Here is a 23140-nt window from a genome sequence, read left to right as displayed (position 1 = left end):
CCCTATTGAGCATCTGTGGGGCATCCTCAAACAGAAGGTGGAGGAGCGTAAGGCCTCTAACATCCACCAGCTCCGTGATGTCGTCATGGAGGAGTGGAAGAGGACTCCAGTGGCAACCTGTGAAGCTCTGGTGAACTCCATGCCCAAGAGGGTTAAGACAGTGCTGGAAAATAATGGTGGCCACATAAAATATTGACACTTTGGGCCCAATTTGGACATTTTCACTTAGGGGTGTACTCACTTTTGTTGCCAGCAGTTTAGACATTATTGGCTGTGTGTTGAGTTATTTTGAGAGGACAGCAAATTTACACTGTTATACAGGCTGAACACTCAGTACTTTACATTGTAGCAAAGTGTCATTTCTTCAGTGTTGTCACATGAAAAGATATAATAAAATATTTACAAATATGTGATAGAGATATATATATATATATATATATATATATATATATATATAGAGATAGATATATATAGATATCTATCTATCTATCTATCTATCTATCTATCTATCTATCTATCTATCTATCTATCTATCTATCTATCTATCTATCTATCTATCTATCTATCTATCTATCTATCCTGATAGATTCAATTGTTGCAATCATTGAACATAATCCCTCCAAAATATACTTTGACATAGAATAGCCAACACATATATTGGTATAAAACTCTCAGTTTGGTCCAGTAGAGTGTTGGTAGATTGCATACAAATCTAATACCAACATGTTTTGTCCGGACAGAGCTTCTTCAGGGAGGGAGACCATGGGGGGTTATGTTCCATGAATCCATATCAATTAGGTTCAGGCCCATCAAAAACATTTGCCAAATCACTTAAAAATCGAAGGCCTATCCATATATGGGGAACAACCCTCATTAACATAAACTAGTCTCTTGTGCAAAGCAGCCCTATGGAGCTTAAAAGGGCACATATCCTGGTGTTGTCAAAAGGGTTTCCAGTCCCAAAGGATACCACTTCATTAAACAAGTCCAGGGCCCAAAATTTCAAATGGACTGCTTGTATTTCCTGAAACTTTAGGCCTTTCTATTCCTAAAAAGCAGGCTGTAATGTAGTGTGGATTGAGTGGTGAATGACATTAATAAAATAGAAGGAATCTAGAGACGGGCAACAAAAATGGGGAAAGGTCTGAGGGATTAAACATATCAGGAGAGACTTCAGGACTTAATATGTACAGTCTGGAGATAAGAAGAGAAAGGGAAGACACAACTGAAATATTTAAAAACATGAAGGGGTAAATGAGGTTCAGGAGGGCAGTATTTTTAATATGAAGCTTGAGAACACAGAGACATGACCTTAAACTAGCAGGAGGAACATTCAAAAATCTTATTTTACGGAAAAAGTGGTTGATGCTTGGAATAGTCTTTCAGCAGGGGTAGTGAGTCAGTCAACAGTTAGTGGATTCAAACATGTTTGATATATAGATCTATACTCAAAACCATGTAGCACCCCCTCAGTACCCCAGAGGCACGATATCACCTCCAGAGCCAGGGACTGAGCCAACATTAACCTCAGGTCTGTGTCCATGGCTATAATGGGGAATCTTGAACTGAAGTTGGTTTTGTCTTTTCAAAGCTTTAAACGTCAAACTGGAAATGGGGTAGAAGGATTGAGGGTTAGGGGTTCCAGATATGACATCATATCTCTTACAGACTCCTCAGATCCATAATAAAATCCAGCTCCACAGTATCAACACCTTCAAGCCATCCCCTGGCAACACTGTAAGCAGTTTTTTTAGATCCCAGTAAGTTCTCCAAGTGAGTCACCAGGCCCTTCAGAGAGACCAGCCTTTATCCTGGCTGTCTCTGGAGAGGGACCTCCCTTGGATATTCTCACCTTGTTATGGCCTCCTCCACATCAGGCAGGGCAGCCTCGGGACCACCTCTGAGTATGTAGGCCCTAAATATACCTTTGGGCTTAGTCACAGAGCCCCCTCCTGTAGCATCTCCTCAGGCCTCAGTTCACTTGGAGGTGTTGTGTGAAGCTGCATAGAAATTGTATCACTGGGCAATCCATATGAAAAAGCTAGATCAGTGTTCTCCAAACTGTGGGCCGTGAGCCAAATGTGGCCCTTTGCTTGCCTTTATTTGGCCCTTGGCACTATTCATTTAACTAAGACAAACAACGAGGCCTGATACCTTCAACTGACATCAACAGTGGGGCACTATTCCCTCCACTGTAGCCAATGAAGGAATACTATCCCTCCCACTGGTGCCAACAATTGGCAGAATTACGCCTACCAATACCAATGATGGTATCGCCTTTGGCACTATTCCTTCAAGTGACACATAATAAGGCACCATTCCTTCAACTGATAGCAACAATGGGCACTATTACTCCCACTGACACCATCGATCCACCCACCAATATCAATGATGGGACACTATTCCTTCTTCCACTGACCACAGGCACATGTCATTTTCTAGCATCCACTGACAAACAAGCATTTTCTACCCCTGCTGGCCACGGTCCAGCCCCCCTAAAGTCTGAAGGATGGTAATCTGGTTGTTTGTTTAGAAAGTTTGGAGACCCCTGGGCTAGATAAAGAAACTGTTATTCAATAACTTTAAGCACCTATAGAGTTGTTCTCCAACACTGGTTTGAAAGCTCAGCAGCTTCTCGGCTGGAATGTTTTTGGCATATCACCACGTTAAAAGTCTCATATGATAGAATAGTAACATAGAATGGAGGAACTCACAGCGAACCAATACTGGTAGAAATGTTAGAGTAAGCTATGTCCTGCCTCCTTTAAAAATATCCAGTTACAATTTTATTACTATCTTAGGACTTATTCACCCCGGACCTGTATGAACCGGCTCCATTGAGAGCCTGTCACACTCACCATTCATGCGAATTGGATGCGGGGAAACCTACATCCAATTCGCATATATGTGAACCAAGCCTGAGAAATTATTTCATGAAAAAACACTTTCTGGCACCAACATTGCAGCTTTCATATGGTAGTATGCTGCCATGGATTGGTGCCAGGAAAGGAAAATTACAGTCAGTATTTGATTAAAATTTTCATTTTTTTTTATCAATAATAACTTTTCATGATCTGCTTAATGTGGGCATGTCCTTTGCCAACAAATTTGGTGTTATAAGGAGTCCCTGTTTTGAATCTCATAAAGTTTTGAAGGTATAGCTCCCAACTGTCCCTAATTTTGAGAGACTGTCCCTGATTTGGAGCAAAGTCCCTCTGTCCTTCTTTCCTCCTCATTTGTCCCTCATTTTGGACTGATCTCTATAGTTGTATATAAAATGCACTTTTCATGTTTCAAAAAGTGTTTCCCAGTGCTAAACCTTTCATCTAATATTAAAAGCCAGTATAAAGGAATAGTAGTGGTAAAAAAAAAAGCACTTATGGGTTTAAAGTGAATGTAAAGTCTCAGTTTTTTTGTTAAAAATAACTAACATGTTATACTTTCCTGCTCTGTGTAGTGGTTTAGCACAGAGCAGTCCGGATCCTCCTCTTCTTGGGTCCTTCTTCGGTGCTCCTGGCCCCTCCCTCCTGTTGGGGGACCCCACAGCAAGCAGCTTGCTTTGGGGGCACTCGAGTCGAGCTGCAGCTCTGTGTGTCCATTTAGACAGTGAGCTGCAGCCTGGCCCCACCCCCTTTCCCTCCTGATTGGCCAACTGACATTGATTGACAGCAGGGAGCCAATGGCGCTGCTGCTGTGTCTCAGCCAATCAGGAAGGAGACTCCCAGATGGTTGAGGTCGTTGTGGAATTCGCTGGATAGAGATAGGGCTCAGGTAAGTATTAGGGGGGCTGATACACATTGAAAGGCTTTTTATCTTAATGCATTGAATGCACTTTAAAGTGGTTGTAAAGTCAGAACCAAATCGAGCCTAACACTAAAACCCCTGCATCTACAGACATCCACGATCTAACACTAATCTATCTAGCTCTATAAAGAAGAAATTAGCATACATACCTTTTTTTGAAGCCGATCCGGTCTCCAGCAGCAGAAGCTCTGCAGAGGACACAGCTGACAACGGCTGTGAAATAACTGGGGAGTGACGTCACCCATAGACTTACTATGGGGCTTCCGTTGTCGGATGTATCCGCTGAACCCACCTCCACAGTGAAGCCGTAGCTGAAGGCTCAGAGTGGGATCAGGTTAGATCGGCTTTAGAAAAAGGTATGTATGCTGATTTTTTTTTCCTTTACAAGGTTAGATAGGTTAGTGTTAGATTGTGAAAAAACAAGTAAATATCTGCGCTAACTGAAAAGAACACAAAAAGCAGCTAGCATAGTTTGTAGATTGCATCAAACATAAGTATAAAAGTCCAAATGCAGCGCTAAAATAAAATAAATGTCCAAATAATGATAATAGTCCATAGAACTCAATCAGCAATAAAAGATGATGTGAAACCTCCACCAAGCTTCAGTGTGTAAAAGGAAAGCACACCACACCCACGTGCTATCAGTCTGCTTACCAGAAAGATATAAAAAATAGGCGATGTACTCATATATTGCAGAGGGTCAGCAGCAAATCCAAATGGCACACTCCATCATGGGCAGGCACAGCATGGAAACAATCAGGTCACCACATTTCAGAAAGCTCAGGACTCGTATTAACGATGGACAGGTTGGTGCAGTCATCAGCAGGAACAAACCAGCAAACAGAAAGCAACAAATAGTGAAGCCCGTAAGGTAAAACAGTAGTAGTTTATTGTAGTCTACTTACAGGTATGAAGTAAAAATCATCACAGAAAACAGGAACAATCCGCGGTTCTCAGCGTACTTGCATTGACCAGCCTGACATGTTTCATCCTATGTGGATATCATCAGAGGCGTGGCCAATGATGCAAGCACGCTCAAATATATAGTGCACTTCTTAAGTCATGCTGACCCCTGATAGGACAGCATGACACATACAACAGCTGTTTTTAATAGCACATTCCGGCAGCACCTGCGCACTACGGCCGTGCTGTCTTTAAACTAGGAAGTGCCAGGACAGTCACGATCGGCAGCACCTGCGCACTACGGCCGTGCTGTCTTTAAACTAGGAAGTGCCAGGACAGTCACGATCGGCTGCACATGCGCAGTACGGCCGTGCGTTCCAGCGTGGCAGGAAAACAAAACCAGCCAGCCGCACATGCGCAGTACGGCCGCGTGTCCCAGCGCAACAGGAAGACAAAACCAGCCAGCACATCCATTCATTATAAAGGATGGGAAGACCTGATTAATGCCGTCCTTGCTGGTTGGTATGAACGACTCGACCGCGCATGCGCGGTACGATCTTACTAACCAGGAGTTATTTCATGCATGGAACAATAGAACCAGGGGGAAAAAAAAAAAAAAAGGAAGGGGAAGGAGAAAATAAAACATGAACCATATATGTGAAATTAAGCTGTGCAAGGCAAAAAACAACAGCCTAAACCAGCCCAAATGTGTTCTCCCCATGATGGGCGGAACAAAGTCACCGCCAGCCAAAAGGGGAAAAAACAATAAGGGACTGCACATGTGCCGTAACAGCATCCGGAAGGTGAGTGACACCCGAACCGGAAATAGCAATCAAGGCACATACGTGTAACACATCAGCAGCTACATAACTATAAAATGATTAATCAAATGTTATTATACATCAACAATATAAAAACCTTCATAGACCAATACAAAATATAAAATTTAAAAAGAATATATCGGATATTACAGAGAAAAAAGGAGGAAGTTCTCAGTCTAATATAGCGATAATATAAACCCTGAAAAATATGTGCATATAACCAGGGTGAAATAATGAATAAAAATAATAATAAAATGAATGAAAAATAATAAAAAATAATAAAAAATATAAAAAATAATAGCAATATAAATATAGACACTGCCCCCAAGTGTCAAAACATATACATGTATAAACAAAAATACATGTACTAAAAAAAAGTATATATTAGCTATTATTAATAAAACAATTTACATCCCAGTCGACGTTCATGCCGAAAGGGGTATAGCATTTTAAGTCGTATATCCAGCGGGTCTCTAATTTGGAAATTTCCCGTTTGGACGAACTCCCACGCCAGTGAGGGTTAAACCTATCGATGGCCACAAAGGTCGTTCCCATAGGGTTCTTATTGTGGTATTCCAAGTAGTGCCGGGAGACAGTGTGTTTCGGGAATCCCTTCTTAATATTGGCGATGTGCTCATTTACCCTAACATGCATAGCCCGTGTTGTACGGCCCACATATTGTATACCGCAGGGGCAAATCAATAAGTATACCACGTTAAGCGAGGTGCAAGTAATGAAGGTGTTAACATCAAAGACTCTACCCGTGGCATGAGATTTAAACTGGCATATTTTCCTGCTCTTGTTCTTATTGATAGCACAAACGTTACAACAGCGGCAAGGATGATAGCCTTTAGATTTTTGAAAAAAGGACACTCTATTAGGGGCGTCTAAAATGTTGGGTGCTACTTGGAGTTTAAGAGGGGGAACACCTTTAAATATGACTTGTGGCCGATCAGGAAGTACCGGACCCAACACCTTATCATTTTTGAGGACTCCCCAATGTTTAGTTAGAATCTTTTTAATCTCAGAGTGTTGCTGAGAATAGGTCGTGACCATTGAAAAATTATAATCAATCTCACTTGACGAGGATTTTTCTTTGATCTGTAAGATCGAAGCTCGATCTGTAGCGCCCACCTCATTGATAACTGTACTCAACTCATCAGGTGAATACCCCTTTTCAATGAACCTTTCTTTCAAAGTGGCAGCCTGTATAAAAAAGTCTTCTTTAAGGGTACAGTTCCGCCGTAGACGGAGGAATTGACTCCTAGGTACCGATTTGAGCCACGAAGGGTGATGACAGCTACCCTGCCCAATATATCCGTTCCTATCGGTACTCTTAAAAAAGGTAGACATATTAAATGCACCATCTTTGACTTGTATAGTTAGGTCCAAGAAATTAATTCTGCTGGTGCTGCTCTCAAACTGTAAAACAATACCCAATGGATTATCATTGAGTTGATGCATGAAGGTAGTAAGCGACGTCATGTCGCCATCCCACAGGAGGAGGATGTCGTCTATATATCTCCCCCAGAAGATCAATTCCGATCGTCTGTTGGAATAGACGACATCCTCCTCCCATTTAGCCATGAACAGATTGGCCATGCTTGGTGCAAATTTTGCACCCATGGCAACACCTCTGTTCTGGAGGTAGTGAACTCCTCCAAACCAGAAATAGTTATGAGTCATGGCGTATCTCAGTAAATCCAGGATAAAATCCCGTTGGGCAGGGATCAATTCAGCATCTCTATTCAAAAACTGTTCCACCGCTTCTAGCCCGTCTAGATGGGAGATAATGGTGTAGAGGGATGCCACATCAGCAGTGGCCATGATGTATCCCTCTTTCCATTCTAAATTTTCAAAAGTGCGAACTACTTGTGCAGAATCTTTAATGTAGGAAGGGGTGCCAGATACAAGAGGTTGTAGAAAACCATCGATATATTTACCGATTCTGGAGGTAATAGAGTCCAACCCGCTTATGATGGGCCTTCCCGGAGGGTTAACCAGACATTTATGTACCTTCGGCAAAAAATATATAATTGGTTTCCTAGGCGCCAGTGGGATCAAAAAATCTTTTTCCTTCTTGTTAAGCAGTTTGTTACGGAAACCTACTTCAATAAGCCCAGTGAGTTCCTTTTTGTATTTAAAGATGGGATCATGGCTTAATGGTATGTAAGTATCAGTGTCGGACAAGATTCTATTCATTTCTGAAACATATGAACTCTTGTCCATCACCACTATTCCTCCCCCTTTATCCGCGGGCCGGATAATAATATCACTCCTCTGTTTCAAGGATTCTAACCCTTCATGGAACCTCGTATCTTTATAATACTTCCTTATCTTTAACTTATCAAGATCTTTTAAAACTAGTTCCTTAAATACGGATATAGAGGGTGGCATAAACCCTGGCGGGTTGAAAAGAGAGGCATTCCTAAGGCCGGAGTGTCTTACTCCATCAGTCTCTATAAGAGAGGTGGTGGTAGCTTGAGACAAAAAATATCTTTTAATATTGACCTTTCTGATGTATTTTTGTACATCCATAAAGGCTCCAAATTTGCTCAGGGGTTTATCCGGGGCAAACTTGAGTCCATGGTCAAGGACAAATTTCTCGTTGTCTGTGAGTGTGCTACTACTGAGATTAAAAATCCCAGCATCTCTTACACTCTTCGCCTTTTTCGATCGGTTCCTCCTCCCCCCTCTGGTCCCTCTCTTGGTTCTCCCCCCCTCTTGTTTTTCTGTGGGGCCTTGGGAAAAAAAGAGGAAGCGGAGGTAGATGGGCCAGAGTGGTGCGGAGGGCCTTGATTATAGTACTGGGATCTTCTCGGGGGATAGAATCCAGGACTGTCCCAACCTGATCGTCCATACTCCTGATAAGCATTACCTGGAGTAGAGAGAGATGGATGTTGGACAATATATCTATCATCGTAGCCACGATCATTATACTCTCTATAACCATCATGGTGTTCTTCAAGGGGTGCATAGCGATTATACACAGGGATGTCCTCCGGTTGTGCATAAGATGGGTGGTCATATTGTGCATAATCACTATTATTCTGTTTTTTATGGGGTGCCCCCTTATATTGAGGGTTCCTGGAAGGAGGGGGTTTTTTATTGTTTACAACCCTCCTCCAACCTCCTTTGGGAGTATGGGCATTATTGGTTTCTCTATTATTGCCCTGAATGGTAGGTGGGACCGAGGACTTTATTCTTGTGGCTGGCCCGGGGGGAGGCACCGTTCCTCCTTCAACGGGAGTCGCCCACCTGACCTGCCATTTGAACACCTGGTTAGATTTATAGTCCTCCATGTCCCTCATATATTTTTTCTTCTTTTTAACTTTCTGGTCTAAGTCCTCTTTCTCAAGGGTTTTTCTAAGGTTGTCAGATTTGTTCTTATATTCTTCTGACTCTCTATATAGTGTTAGTTTTTCTTTAACTTCTGATATTTCCTCATCAAGTTTATTTAGTTTGCGCCTTTTTCTGGCAATCAAAAATCGCAGCAAATCAAGACCTACATCATTGAAGTATTTATACCAACCTGGGAGGTCAATTTCGTCTTCCTGAGGAGTGATCTCAAATCTTAGGCTCCTCGGTACCATGTTATCATCTAGATACCTCTCTAACAGAGCAATATCCCAATGTCCATGGACTTCAGCAACCATTAGATTTTTTAATCGCACGAAAAGACCTCCCATATCTAGGTTCTGCTGAACCTCCACACTACTGAAAGCATCTTTAAGGTTCAAAGATCGTGATTTGCGAAAATCAAAAACATCCATAATAGTGCAAAAAGTGAATAATAAAAAAAATGAATAAAAAGTAAATAAACGAATAAAGAGTAAGCAGCTGATATTAGGCAAATCAAATAATACACAGTGAAAAAACAAGTAAATATCTGCGCTAACTGAAAAGAACACAAAAAGCAGCTAGCATAGTTTGTAGATTGCATCAAACATAAGTATAAAAGTCCAAATGCAGCGCTAAAATAAAATAAATGTCCAAATAATGATAATAGTCCATAGAACTCAATCAGCAATAAAAGATGATGTGAAACCTCCACCAAGCTTCAGTGTGTAAAAGGAAAGCACACCACACCCACGTGCTATCAGTCTGCTTACCAGAAAGATATAAAAAATAGGCGATGTACTCATATATTGCAGAGGGTCAGCAGCAAATCCAAATGGCACACTCCATCATGGGCAGGCACAGCATGGAAACAATCAGGTCACCACATTTCAGAAAGCTCAGGACTCGTATTAACGATGGACAGGTTGGTGCAGTCATCAGCAGGAACAAACCAGCAAACAGAAAGCAACAAATAGTGAAGCCCGTAAGGTAAAACAGTAGTAGTTTATTGTAGTCTACTTACAGGTATGAAGTAAAAATCATCACAGAAAACAGGAACAATCCGCGGTTCTCAGCGTACTTGCATTGACCAGCCTGACATGTTTCATCCTATGTGGATATCATCAGAGGCGTGGCCAATGATGCAAGCACGCTCAAATATATAGTGCACTTCTTAAGTCATGCTGACCCCTGATAGGACAGCATGACACATACAACAGCTGTTTTTAATAGCACATTCCGGCAGCACCTGCGCACTACGGCCGTGCTGTCTTTAAACTAGGAAGTGCCAGGACAGTCACGATCGGCAGCACCTGCGCACTACGGCCGTGCTGTCTTTAAACTAGGAAGTGCCAGGACAGTCACGATCGGCTGCACATGCGCAGTACGGCCGTGCGTTCCAGCGTGGCAGGAAAACAAAACCAGCCAGCCGCACATGCGCAGTACGGCCGCGTGTCCCAGCGCAACAGGAAGACAAAACCAGCCAGCACATCCATTCATTATAAAGGATGGGAAGACCTGATTAATGCCGTCCTTGCTGGTTGGTATGAACGACTCGACCGCGCATGCGCGGTACGATCTTACTAACCAGGAGTTATTTCATGCATGGAACAATAGAACCAGGGGGAAAAAAAAAAAAAGGAAGGGGAAGGAGAAAATAAAACATGAACCATATATGTGAAATTAAGCTGTGCAAGGCAAAAAACAACAGCCTAAACCAGCCCAAATGTGTTCTCCCCATGATGGGCGGAACAAAGTCACCGCCAGCCAAAAGGGGAAAAAACAATAAGGGACTGCACATGTGCCGTAACAGCATCCGGAAGGTGAGTGACACCCGAACCGGAAATAGCAATCAAGGCACATACGTGTAACACATCAGCAGCTACATAACTATAAAATGATTAATCAAATGTTATTATACATCAACAATATAAAAACCTTCATAGACCAATACAAAATATAAAATTTAAAAAGAATATATCGGATATTACAGAGAAAAAAGGAGGAAGTTCTCAGTCTAATATAGCGATAATATAAACCCTGAAAAATATGTGCATATAACCAGGGTGAAATAATGAATAAAAATAATAATAAAATGAATGAAAAATAATAAAAAATAATAAAAAATATAAAAAATAATAGCAATATAAATATAGACACTGCCCCCAAGTGTCAAAACATATACATGTATAAACAAAAATACATGTACTAAAAAAAAAGTATATATTAGCTATTATTAATAAAACAATTTACATCCCAGTCGACGTTCATGCCGAAAGGGGTATAGCATTTTAAGTCGTATATCCAGCGGGTCTCTAATTTGGAAATTTCCCGTTTGGACGAACTCCCACGCCAGTGAGGGTTAAACCTATCGATGGCCACAAAGGTCGTTCCCATAGGGTTCTTATTGTGGTATTCCAAGTAGTGCCGGGAGACAGTGTGTTTCGGGAATCCCTTCTTAATATTGGCGATGTGCTCATTTACCCTAACATGCATAGCCCGTGTTGTACGGCCCACATATTGTATACCGCAGGGGCAAATCAATAAGTATACCACGTTAAGCGAGGTGCAAGTAATGAAGGTGTTAACATCAAAGACTCTACCCGTGGCATGAGATTTAAACTGGCATATTTTCCTGCTCTTGTTCTTATTGATAGCACAAACGTTACAACAGCGGCAAGGATGATAGCCTTTAGATTTTTGAAAAAAGGACACTCTATTAGGGGCGTCTAAAATGTTGGGTGCTACTTGGAGTTTAAGAGGGGGAACACCTTTAAATATGACTTGTGGCCGATCAGGAAGTACCGGACCCAACACCTTATCATTTTTGAGGACTCCCCAATGTTTAGTTAGAATCTTTTTAATCTCAGAGTGTTGCTGAGAATAGGTCGTGACCATTGAAAAATTATAATCAATCTCACTTGACGAGGATTTTTCTTTGATCTGTAAGATCGAAGCTCGATATAACTCCTGGTTAGTAAGATCGTACCGCGCATGCGCGGTCGAGTCGTTCATACCAACCAGCAAGGACGGCATTAATCAGGTCTTCCCATCCTTTATAATGAATGGATGTGCTGGCTGGTTTTGTCTTCCTGTTGCGCTGGGACACGCGGCCGTACTGCGCATGTGCGGCTGGCTGGTTTTGTTTTCCTGCCACGCTGGAACGCACGGCCGTACTGCGCATGTGCAGCCGATCGTGACTGTCCTGGCACTTCCTAGTTTAAAGACAGCACGGCCGTAGTGCGCAGGTGCTGCCGATCGTGACTGTCCTGGCACTTCCTAGTTTAAAGACAGCACGGCCGTAGTGCGCAGGTGCTGCCGGAATGTGCTATTAAAAACAGCTGTTGTATGTGTCATGCTGTCCTATCAGGGGTCAGCATGACTTAAGAAGTGCACTATATATTTGAGCGTGCTTGCATCATTGGCCACGCCTCTGATGATATCCACATAGGATGAAACATGTCAGGCTGGTCAATGCAAGTACGCTGAGAACCGCGGATTGTTCCTGTTTTCTGTGATGATTTTTACTTCATACCTGTAAGTAGACTACAATAAACTACTACTGTTTTACCTTACGGGCTTCACTATTTGTTGCTTTCTGTTTGCTGGTTTGTTCCTGCTGATGACTGCACCAACCTGTCCATCGTTAATACGAGTCCTGAGCTTTCTGAAATGTGGTGACCTGATTGTTTCCATGCTGTGCCTGCCCATGATGGAGTGTGCCATTTGGATTTGCTGCTGACCCTCTGCAATATATGAGTACATCGCCTATTTTTTATATCTTTCTGGTAAGCAGACTGATAGCACGTGGGTGTGGTGTGCTTTCCTTTTACACACTGAAGCTTGGTGGAGGTTTCACATCATCTTTTATTGCTGATTGAGTTCTATGGACTATTATCATTATTTGGACATTTATTTTATTTTAGCGCTGCATTTAGTGTTAGATTGTGGCTGTCTGTGGATGCAGGGATTTTAGTGTTAGGCTGGACTTATAATTTTAACTAATCTTTTTTTTTTTTTTTTTAAATTCTCCTTTAAGGGGGCATGACAGGGGGTGTGTCCTATGCCTACATACCTTTGCTAATAGGTGTCCCTTGTTCCCACCTCAAAAAGTTGGGGGGGGGGGGGTATAGGTAAGTGTTTAAAGAAGAAATCTAATTTTCTATATATGAGTGTTCTATCACCCAGGGGACAAAGTACTATTTGGTATCTTGTCCCTCTTTCCTATATGATGTGGAAGGCTAGCTGCTTAGTAGGACAGGACACCCTTCTTCTCCCATGGCCTTCCGACAATGCAGCTAGCAAGGAGCTACACAGCTATAGTATTAGGCAATGCTCCCCCATGGCTCCAAGCACTTTCCCAAAACAAGGGTCAGCAAGAGGAATGCAGAGGTACAGATGCTGACACGCCCCACCTCCCTCTGCATTCTGTCTGCCGCCGAGTGTTTTGGGAAAGTACTTGGAGATAGAAATGAGGGCTAGCAATAAATTTAGAAGTCTCCTTGCTAGCTTTGTTGTTGGACGACAGGGTGGGGGGGGTCTCTCCTGTCCAACCACGCAGCTAGCCTTCCACAGCACGTAGGACAATCAGACAAAATATAGAAATGCAGGACGAATACAGAACACTTTAATAAAAAAAGAAAATCTTTAAATCTGCACACTAGCACAATGCTGCGATTCAGTGGTTGAAGCACACAAGGGCTTATGCTTTATATGATCAGACACCGACCTATCAGTATGTGTTCAAATTGTGTAAGGAAAACAATCATACACAGAGCTGGTATACAAACTCCATGCAGATAGCAGTGAAGGTAAGACACAGAAGTCAGTGATATGATGAATCCTGAACCCTAACAGGATGAAATCTGTGATAAGAAAAACAAGTTTAATGTACTAGCTGCTTACTACTCAGTTGGTTAATTGATAATAACAGCTGCTATTTTTAAACATAGCTTCTCAGTGAATCCTATTTATGATTAGTAATTCTATTCGGGCACAATTACATGCACAGCTAAGACTGCAAACATACAGGTACAATATGTCTATACGTTGTATTAATAAAGATTTGTGAGATAGATTTAAAAAAAGCACAGAGAGCAGTGAAGCCGTGACGTTATTAGTCTGCGACTCACTGCTCTGCCAGCTTCCAATGTCAGCCTGTGTATAGAGCTCGGCAGCTGCAGAAACTCCACTGACAACAATGCTGGCTTCCCGGCTCAGGTACGCTGAACTGCATTCATTACACGCATTTCCCGTGCCGGGAACATGTATAAAGGGGTGTTTATATGTCCCACACTTGCCATTTCATTGTGCGTGTGCTAAGATAAAAAGAGGTTGTACATGGAGGGGTCTTATAAATGAATGTCTTAAAGAGGAGCCCCAAAAAAATTAAAAGTCATTAGCTACAAATACTGTACCTGCTGACTTTTAATAGAAGGACACTTACCTTAGGCCCCTTTCACACTGGGGTGGGGGGTGGCGTTGGCGGTAAAGCGCCGCTATAGTAAGCGGCGCTTTACCGTCGGTATGCGGCCACTAGCGGGGGGGCGGTTTTACCCCCCCCCCCCCCCCCGCTAGCGGCCGAGAAGGGGTTAAAAACCACCGCAAAGCGCCTCTGCAGAGGCGCTTTGCCGGCGGTATAGCCGCGCTGCCCCATTGATTTCAATGGGCAGGAGCGATGAAGGAGCGGTATACACTCTGCTCCTTCACCGCTCCGAAGATGCTGCTAGCAGGACTTTTTTCCCGTCCTGCTAGCGCACCGCTCCAGTGTGAAAGCCCCGAGGGCTTTCACACTGGAGAGACAGCTGCAAAACTTTCGGGTTGGTTTGCAGGCGCTATTATTAGCGCAATAGCGCCTGCAAACCGCTTCAGTGTGAAAGGGCCCTTACACATCATTACACTTACCTGTCCAGTGGTGTCCATACACATCATTACACTTACCTGTCCAGGTGTCTAGTGCTGTCCTTACCTGTCCAGTGCTCATTCTTCACTGGGCTTTTGGCCCCTAGCGTAGGCATCTTAAAGTGGAAGTAAAGTCCACTTTTTTTTAACTTGTACCTAGGGCTGGGGAAAAAAATTTATGAAAATCTTGAATCAAGTTGAGAGGTCAAATTGATTCAAAATTTAAGCAAATCGATTTTTTTCGGACTAGGCTGAAGCCGCGGCCTCACCTAAAACTCCTGCCCGCAGCTCCTCAGGACTGGCGCGGTGTCCAAAAAAAAAAAAAAAAACTCGATTTGAGTCGTGAATCGAATTTTTGTTTAAGAAAATCGCAGATTTTTTTTGGGGGGGGGAAATCTCCAAGCCCTACTTGTACCTATAAGTAAGTCTATAATAAGGCTTACCTGTAGCTACAGTTTTTATATCTCCTGAACTTGCACTGCTTAGGACAGGGGTAGGCGACCTTAAAGAGGCAGAGATCTACCAGATCAGCGGGCACAGTGTTTTCTCCTCACACCTGATTTAAACCTCTAATTGTTGTACTACTGTGTCAGAATCATGGATTTAAAACAGGTGCTGAGGAAGCAACATATCGCCTCCTCGTCACCCGTCAAACACACTCAGATCGCATTTCAGAGGGGCAGCAGGGCCTGCTGCACCCGTGAATGAGCCCTTAGTTGCATTCGGCAGCAGCACACTTATGGCTGGTTCACACCTAAAGTTGGAGGGGTGGTAAAACCCTGAAGCAGCAGCCAAAGGTGTACACTAGAGAGATCCCACATGCCCGATCATGCCAAGAAGCCGACACTGCACAGCGCTAATCACAGGCAGTAAGACATTTCCCAATCTGTGCAGCTGTGGACTGGGAAATGTCTCACTGCCTGTGATTAGTGGTGTGCAGTGTCGGCTTCCTGGTGGGATTTCGAACACACCCAAGCCCATCTCTAGTGTACACATGCTGCAGCAGGAATGAAACACCCTGTTGCTTTTGGTGGGTGATACCGCCTGCCAATCGTGACCCATTCAAGTAACTCTGCAACTGCATACTTCTGCGGGATCCAAGGGGTTAAAGCAGGGGGGTGAGAAAGCAACACAACGCTGCCTGCTTTAACAGTTAGCAGAGCAACCTCATTAATATGAATGGGTCCTGCTTGGCAGGTGCTACACCCACCATCCATGACAGGGCTAATAACTCCTGCTGCAGCTGTGACTTGTGTACACCACTGGCCACTGCAGCTAAAGGGGGTGCGGTTGGGGCAGGGTTAATAAAAAACTCGTCTTGACTATGGGGTTTTACCACCCCCCCAAACTACAAATGTAAATGAGCCCTTACTGTTCTGAGTCCCCTATAAGGCTGCTTTCACACTGATGTGCTGTGGTTTACCTGCACTGCATCTGCAACTTTGACCTGTAGGAGCTCATACAGGTTTTTTATTCTGAGTTATATACGACGGGCTCACCGAGCGCTCTCACTCTACTTATCCTCCCATCGTCTTCAACTTTTAGAGAGTTATACACATTGATGTTTACATTTATGTTTATAGGGGGAACAATACCTGGAGGGATCCTTGATTTTTGTTTCTGCATCTGCAACTTTTCTGGGTTTGCTGCACTTTTCACTAGACTTCTATTATATCCTGCAGGTGTGGTGCACTTTCTGAAAGCACACCAAAACTTCTGCATTCAGAAAGTTCACCAGGAAAGCTGCAGATACACTGCACTGGGTAATCCGCAGCACATCAGTGTGAAAGCAGCCCTATACTATCATGTATTGCTTCACACTGACCTGAAGATCTCCTCTTTCTTGTTGCTGACAACCACTCTGGAGACCGCTAGCTGGGATAAAAGGTGGAGTGCAGTAGGTATCAATCCGCATGGGACAGGAGCCAACGCTACAGAGGAGGCATCGGCTTATGCGGCTCATGCTCCCTACTAAGGGTGTGTTCACAAGTCCATGTGCCCGCGCTCGCCAGGAAGCTGACACTCCGCAACGTTAATCACAGGTAGTGAGACATTTTCCAATCTGCAGCCCCGGATCGGGAAATGTCTCGCTGCCTGTGATTAGTGCTGCAAAGTGTCAGCTTCCTGGCAGGCGCGGGCATGTGGACTTGCGAACATGCCTGAACTTATCCTTACTCCCTGCTACAGCTCCAACTTTACAAGTAGTCCCTCTGCGTTGCACTCTGATGCTCTGGGATGGCGGGTCAGCAAGCCCAGATCGTGATGTACCAGTCATCTGTCCGCGATCTACAGGTTGTAGATATTCACATGGGATGCAGCTGGTGACATCTCCAACGAATGTGCTCTGAAGAGACGGCATACTGTACCGGGGCTCCCATGCACAGGCGTGGGAGTAATGTCAGAGCCCTTGAACCCAGATGGAAGAATGGGTGATGATGGAAGCGCCGGGGAGCCGTGACATCGCTGTGCTGGAGGTCTCTGTGTCCGGGTAAATCTCCCATAACGTGCTAGTATGAGGTGCATATTAATACATTATGACTTAAACTTGCAGGGAGCCTGATATTTTTTTTTATTGTGGCGGTTTACTACCACTTTAACTAAGGAAAACTGGCTGTGAAGCTTTGCTGCCTCACAGCCAGTTTAATACTGCACATGCGTGAGCTGCGATGCATTTTGTAAATGGTCCCACAGTCTTCTGGCACTTGTGATGTGTCCCAGAAGGCTGCAGGCAAAAATACTACTTGAACTGCCGCATCCACACACTGAATGTGGATAAGGGAATCCTCCACGCTGAGCCCGTGAATTCTGACAGTGGGGAGAATTCACTGCTATCAGAATACACAGCCTGCAGCATTGGTAGAGCAGGAAAAGCCTCAGTGGTTGTACAGAAGTCGATCGATAGATCGACTTCTGTACAACCAAAATGCCCGTACGTGGATTTAAATTCCGTCGGTCTCTGCTGAATGGTCAACTTAACCTGCTATAGCCAAATGAAGCCAGCTATACATGGATCTAAATTGCCAGTTCAGCAGGGACTGGCTGAACTTCGATCCATCTATGGCCAGGGTGGTTGTACAGAAGTCAATCTACTGAACTACTTCTCTACAACGGCCCTGTTGGATTTTTGCTACTCGATCAGCACCAACAGCTATAACCGTAAGCAGGGCCGCCATTAGGGGGGTACAGCCGTTACAACTGTAAGGGGCCAGAAGAAGGCAGGACGGGTTAAGGATGAGCTCGGAGTGTTCCCACACTCCCCGCGCCGAGCCCGCCAGGAAGTCGGCACGGCGCTGCGCTAATCACAGGCAGTGAGACATTTCCCGATCTCTGCAGCCGCACATTGGGAAAATGTCTGCCTGTGATTAGCGCAGCGCCGTGCCGACTTCCTGGCGGGCTCGGCGCGCGGAGTGTGTGAACATGCCGGAGCTCAACCTTGGGACGGGTGCAGGGGAACTGTGCTGTGCAGTATAGAAACGACCTCACAGCTTCTGTTGTTCTTGTGTCATTGATTTTAGACATCGAGCTCTTTACTGCCACCTCTGGCTACTATGTGCATGTGCACCCCTCGTGTGACTGATCTGCCTTTACTGTGCTTCTCAGCAACTGTGTGTGTGTGTGTGAGGGGGGGCTGCCATAATATACAGGTGTGTGTGTGTGAGGGGGCTGCCATATATACAGGTGTGTGTGTGTATATACACAGGTGTGTATGGGGGGGCTGACATATATACAGGTGCGTGTGTGAGGGGGGGCTGCCATATATACAGGTGTGTGTGTGTGTGGGGGGGGGGGGTCTGCCATATATACAGGTGTGTGTGAGGGGGGATGCCATATATACAGGTGTGTATGGGGGGGCTGACATATATACAGGTGCGTGTGTGAGAGGGGGCTGCCATATATACAGGTGTGTGTATGGGGGGCTGAAATATATACAGGTGTGTGTGTGTGAGGGGGTCTGCCAAATATACAGATGTGTATGGGGGGCTGACATATATACAGGTGTGTGTATGGGGGGGGGGGGGCTGACATATATACAGGTGTGTGTGTGTGTGATGGGGGCTTCCATATACAGTGGGGCAAAAAAGTATTTAGTCAGCCGCCAATTGTGCAAGTTCTCCCACTTAAAAAGATGAGAGAGGCCTGTAATTGTCATCATAGGATAGGTATACCTCAACTATGAGAGACAAAATGTGGAAACAAATTCAGACAATCACATTGTCTGATTTTTGAAAGAATTTATTTGCAAATTATGGTGGAAAATAAGTATTTTGTCAATTTCAAAAGTTCATCTCAATACTTTGTTAAATATCCTTTGTTGGCAATGACAGAGGTCAAATGTTTTCTGTAAGTCTTCACAAGGTTGTCACACATTGTTGCTGGTATGTTGGCCCATTCTTCCATGCAGATCTCCTCTAGAGCAGTGATGTTTTGGGGCTGTCGCTGGGCAACACGGACTTTCAACTCCCTCCAAAGGTTTTCTATGGGGTTGAGATCTGGAGACTGGCTAGGCCACTCCAGGACCTTGAAAATGCTTCTTACTCCTTCGTTGCCCGGGTGGTGTGTTTGGGATCATTGTCATGCTGAAAGACCCAGCCACGTTTCATCTTCAATGCCCTTGCTGATGGGAGGAGGTTTGCACTCAAAATTTCACGATACATGGCCCCATTCATTCTTTCATGTACACGGACCAGTCGTTCTGTTCCCTTTGCAGAGAAACAGCCCCAAAGCATGATGTTGCCACCCCCATGCTTCACAGTAGGTATGGTGTTCTTTGGTTGCAACTCAGCATTCTCTCTCCTCCAAACACGACGAGTTGTGTTTCTACCAAACAGTTCTACTTTGGTTTCATCTGACCATATGACATTCTGCCAATCTTCTTCTGGATCATCCAAATGCTCTCTAGCAAACCTCAGACGGGCCCGGACATGTACTGGCTTAAGCAGGGGGACACGTCCGGCACTGCAGGATCTGAGTCCCTGGCGTCGTAGTGTGTTACTGATGGTAGCCTTTATTACGTTGGTCCCAGCTCTCTGCAGGTCATTCTCTAGGTCCCCCCGTGTGGTTCTGGGATTTTTGCTCACCGTTCTTGTGATCATTTTGACCCCACAGGGTGAGATCTTGCATAGAGCCCCAGATCGAGGGAGATTATCAGTGGTCTTGTATGTCTTCCATTTTCTAATTATTGCTCCCACAGTTGATTTGTTCACACCAAGCTGTTTGCCTATTGCAGATTCAGTCTTCCCAGCCTGGTGCAGGTCTACAATTTTGTTTCTGGTGTCCTTTTGACAGCTCTTTGGTCTTCACCATAGTGGAGTTTGGAGTGTGACTATTTGAGTTTGTGGACAGGTGTCTTTTATACTGATAACAAGTTCAAACAGGTGCCATTAATACAGGTAATGAGTGGAGGACAGAGGAGCCTTTTAAAGAAGAAGATACAGGTCTGTGAGAACTAGAAATCTTGCTTGTTTGTAGGTGACCAAATACTTATTTTCCACCATAATTTACAAATAAATTCTTTCAAAAATCAGACAATGTGATTGTCTGGATTTGTTTCCACATTTTGTCCCTCATAGTTGAGGTATACCTATGATGACAGTTACAGGCCTCTCTCATCTTTTTAAGTGGGAGAAATTTGTGGCTGACTAAATACTTTTTTGCCCCACTGTATACAGGTGTGTGTGAGGGGGGGGGCCTACTACTCGTGTGTGTCTGCCTACTGCAGACACACACGAGTGCTATTAACTGTTAATGGCACCCCTACAAATCTAGCAAACACAGGTGTGTTCGCAACCTCCAAAGTGCATGGTACTGCAGTATCCTGTAGTCTCGTACGGCACGGTTTTAAAAATCATGCCAATGCTGTTTGGCAGAAGGTTAAATGTAATGGGCTGTGGAAAATGCGCCACACTGGATGTCTTACAAACGTGTGTTCCTGAATGCACTTTTTGTGTGTGTGAACTGGCCTTAGGGTTTAACATAAAAAAAAAAAAAAAAAACAGTCACAGTCTGAAGCCCCAACCCCCCCCCCCCCCCCCCCCGCTCCACCCCATTTACTGAATCAAGGATTCCTCTCCTCACCAGCTCCTGTTATTATTTGCAGTTGGCTCAGGTATGTGTGGCTTTGCCTGTGACTGAAAAAACTAGCAGTGATTTCACCACACTTTGGGGTCTGTTAATAGAACATTCCTTGGTTGAATGGCATATGCCTTAATGCAAGCTAGACAAAAATTCCTCATGTTCTCTGTAATAGAGTAATTCCTATGATCACTATCTAGTGGCCAAAGTGAAGTATGTTTTCTCATTGAGGTAGTTCAGAAAACTATACTACATTTTGGTCACTAGATGGCGTTGACAATCATAGGAAATAAAGTGATTGTAAAGTTTTTTTTGTTTTTTTTTTTTCCTATAAAAATAACAAACATCCTGGCCCCTCCTTCCTGTCGAGTGCCCCCACACCGAGCAGCTTTCTATGGGGGCACCCGTGCCGGGTCACAGCTCCCGGTGTCCATTCAGACACGGAACCCCAACCCAGCCCCGCCCCCTCTCTCACCTAATTGGCTAGCTGACTGTGATCAGCAGCAGCGGCAGCCAGTGGCACCGCTGCGGTGTCTCAGCCAATCAGGAGGGAGAATCTTGGAGGCCTAAGACACTCGTAGACATTGCTGGACAGAGGGACCTCAGGTGAGTTTTAAGTGGGACTGAGCGGGGCTACCGCACACAGAAAGTTATCTTCCGCCTTTACAACCCCTTTAATCTATTACAGTAATTATCTATTACAGTAATTACAGGGAAAATTTGTCCAGCCTGCGCAGTGATGGCACTGTGGTTCCTAGAGCTGAAGGGTGCAATTTTGGTGAGTACCAGCAGATCTCAGTAATTATGCTCCACCTGATTTTGGCTGCTGGAATGGTATAGAACCCCTCCCTTGATTTGCATCAGTGTTTCATTGTTTTTGCCTGTTTGCTATATTCCTTCTTGCTGATACTTGCCTTATCCTGTACCCTGTTACACTATCTCTGCTCCCCTTGTTCTCATTCATGCCCTGTTTATGTCAGCTTTCCTCAATTTGTATATATGTAATTTTTAGTTGAGTTGTTGAGTCGGTTTTGCTTCACTGTCACGTTTATTTTTCACTTTTTCCTATGGTGTGCTGATGTTGGATTGGTGATGTTTTCATTAATAAACTTTATTTTATTCTTACTTAGTCTGATTCTAGTTTCCTAAATACAGCTACACCGAACTGGTCACCCTTGCTGCTGCTGGATACCTGTACTCGGTATCCCTTATGGGGTGTACACGCGGTCGGACTTTTCGACCGGACTGGTCTGCCGGACGCCAACGGACCAAATCCGGCAGACAATCCGATCGTGGGTGGGCTTCACTGGACCTTCAGCGGACTTTTCCAGTCGCAAATCTGACGGACTTTAGATTTGGAACAGGCTTCAAATCTTTACGTCGTAACTCCGCCGGACCCAGAAATCCGCTCGTCTGTATGCTAGTCCGACGGACAAAAACCAACGCTAGGGCAGCTATTGGCTACTGGCTATCAACTTCCTTATTTTAGTCCGGTGTACGTCATCACGTACAAATCCGTCGGACTTTGGTGTGATCGTGTGTAGGCAAGTCCGTTCGTTAGAAAGTCCATCGGAAGTCTGTCAAAAGTCCGTCGAGAGTCCGCTGGAAAGTCTGTCAGACCAGTCCGGTCGAAAAGTCAGACCGTGTGTACGCCCCATTACAGAATGTTTTACAGACAGACCTCTAGCAGTCCATTGATCCTTGCTCCAGCCCCCTAATTCAAGGTTTGTACCTTGGTATGAACCTGTGGCTGGACTGCTGAGCCTCTGCATTGCACCCCCCAATCCACTGATTGAGGTTGCAATGCTTTGCAGGTTCAAATGCAAAAAATGTATATACAGTGTCTTGCAAAAGTATTCACCCCCTTGGCTTTTAACCCATTTTGGTACATTACAGCCCTTAGTTCAATGTTTTTTTTTTAAAATCTGAATTATATGTGATGGATCAGAACACAATAGTCTGAGTTGGTGAAGTAAAATTAGAAAAATATATACATAAAACCTGTTTTTCAGAAATAAACTGATAATTGGCCTGTGCGTATGTATTCACCCCCTTTGTTATGAAGCCCATAAAAAGCTCTGGTGCAACCATTTGCCTTCAGAAGTCACATAATTAGTAAAATTATGTCCACCTGTGTGCAATCTAAGTGTCACATGATCTGTTATTACATATACACATCTTTTTGAAAGGCCCCAGAGGCTGCAACACCTAAGCAAGAGGCACCACTAACCAAACACTGCCATGAAGACCAAGGAACTCTCCAAACAAGTAAGGGACAATGTTGTTGAGAAGTACAAGTC

General features: G+C 44.2%; 1 protein-coding gene across 7 annotated transcripts in view; it reads left to right on the top strand.

The window, feature by feature from the left end:
* Positions 1-13953: 13953 nt before the first annotated feature.
* Positions 13954-23140, top strand: part of HIBCH (3-hydroxyisobutyryl-CoA hydrolase) — a 241527-nt gene continuing 232340 nt past the window's right edge. For 2 of the 7 annotated variants that reach the window (XM_073633201.1, XM_073633200.1), the window contains exon 1: positions 13954-14087. In XM_073633201.1, coding sequence (XP_073489302.1) covers positions 14068-14087 — 20 coding nt within the window. In that variant the 5' untranslated portion in view covers positions 13954-14067. The remainder of the gene's footprint in view (positions 14088-23140) is intronic. The other 5 variants (XM_073633204.1, XM_073633202.1, XM_073633197.1 and 2 more) reach the window with 4 other exon arrangements.

Source organism: Aquarana catesbeiana, linkage group LG06 (genome assembly GCF_042186555.1).
Source record: "Aquarana catesbeiana isolate 2022-GZ linkage group LG06, ASM4218655v1, whole genome shotgun sequence".
Taxonomy (NCBI): domain Eukaryota; kingdom Metazoa; phylum Chordata; class Amphibia; order Anura; family Ranidae; genus Aquarana; species Aquarana catesbeiana.
The sequence above is the reverse complement of the archived record's forward strand: the minus strand, read 5'-3'. Positions and strand labels throughout refer to the sequence as shown.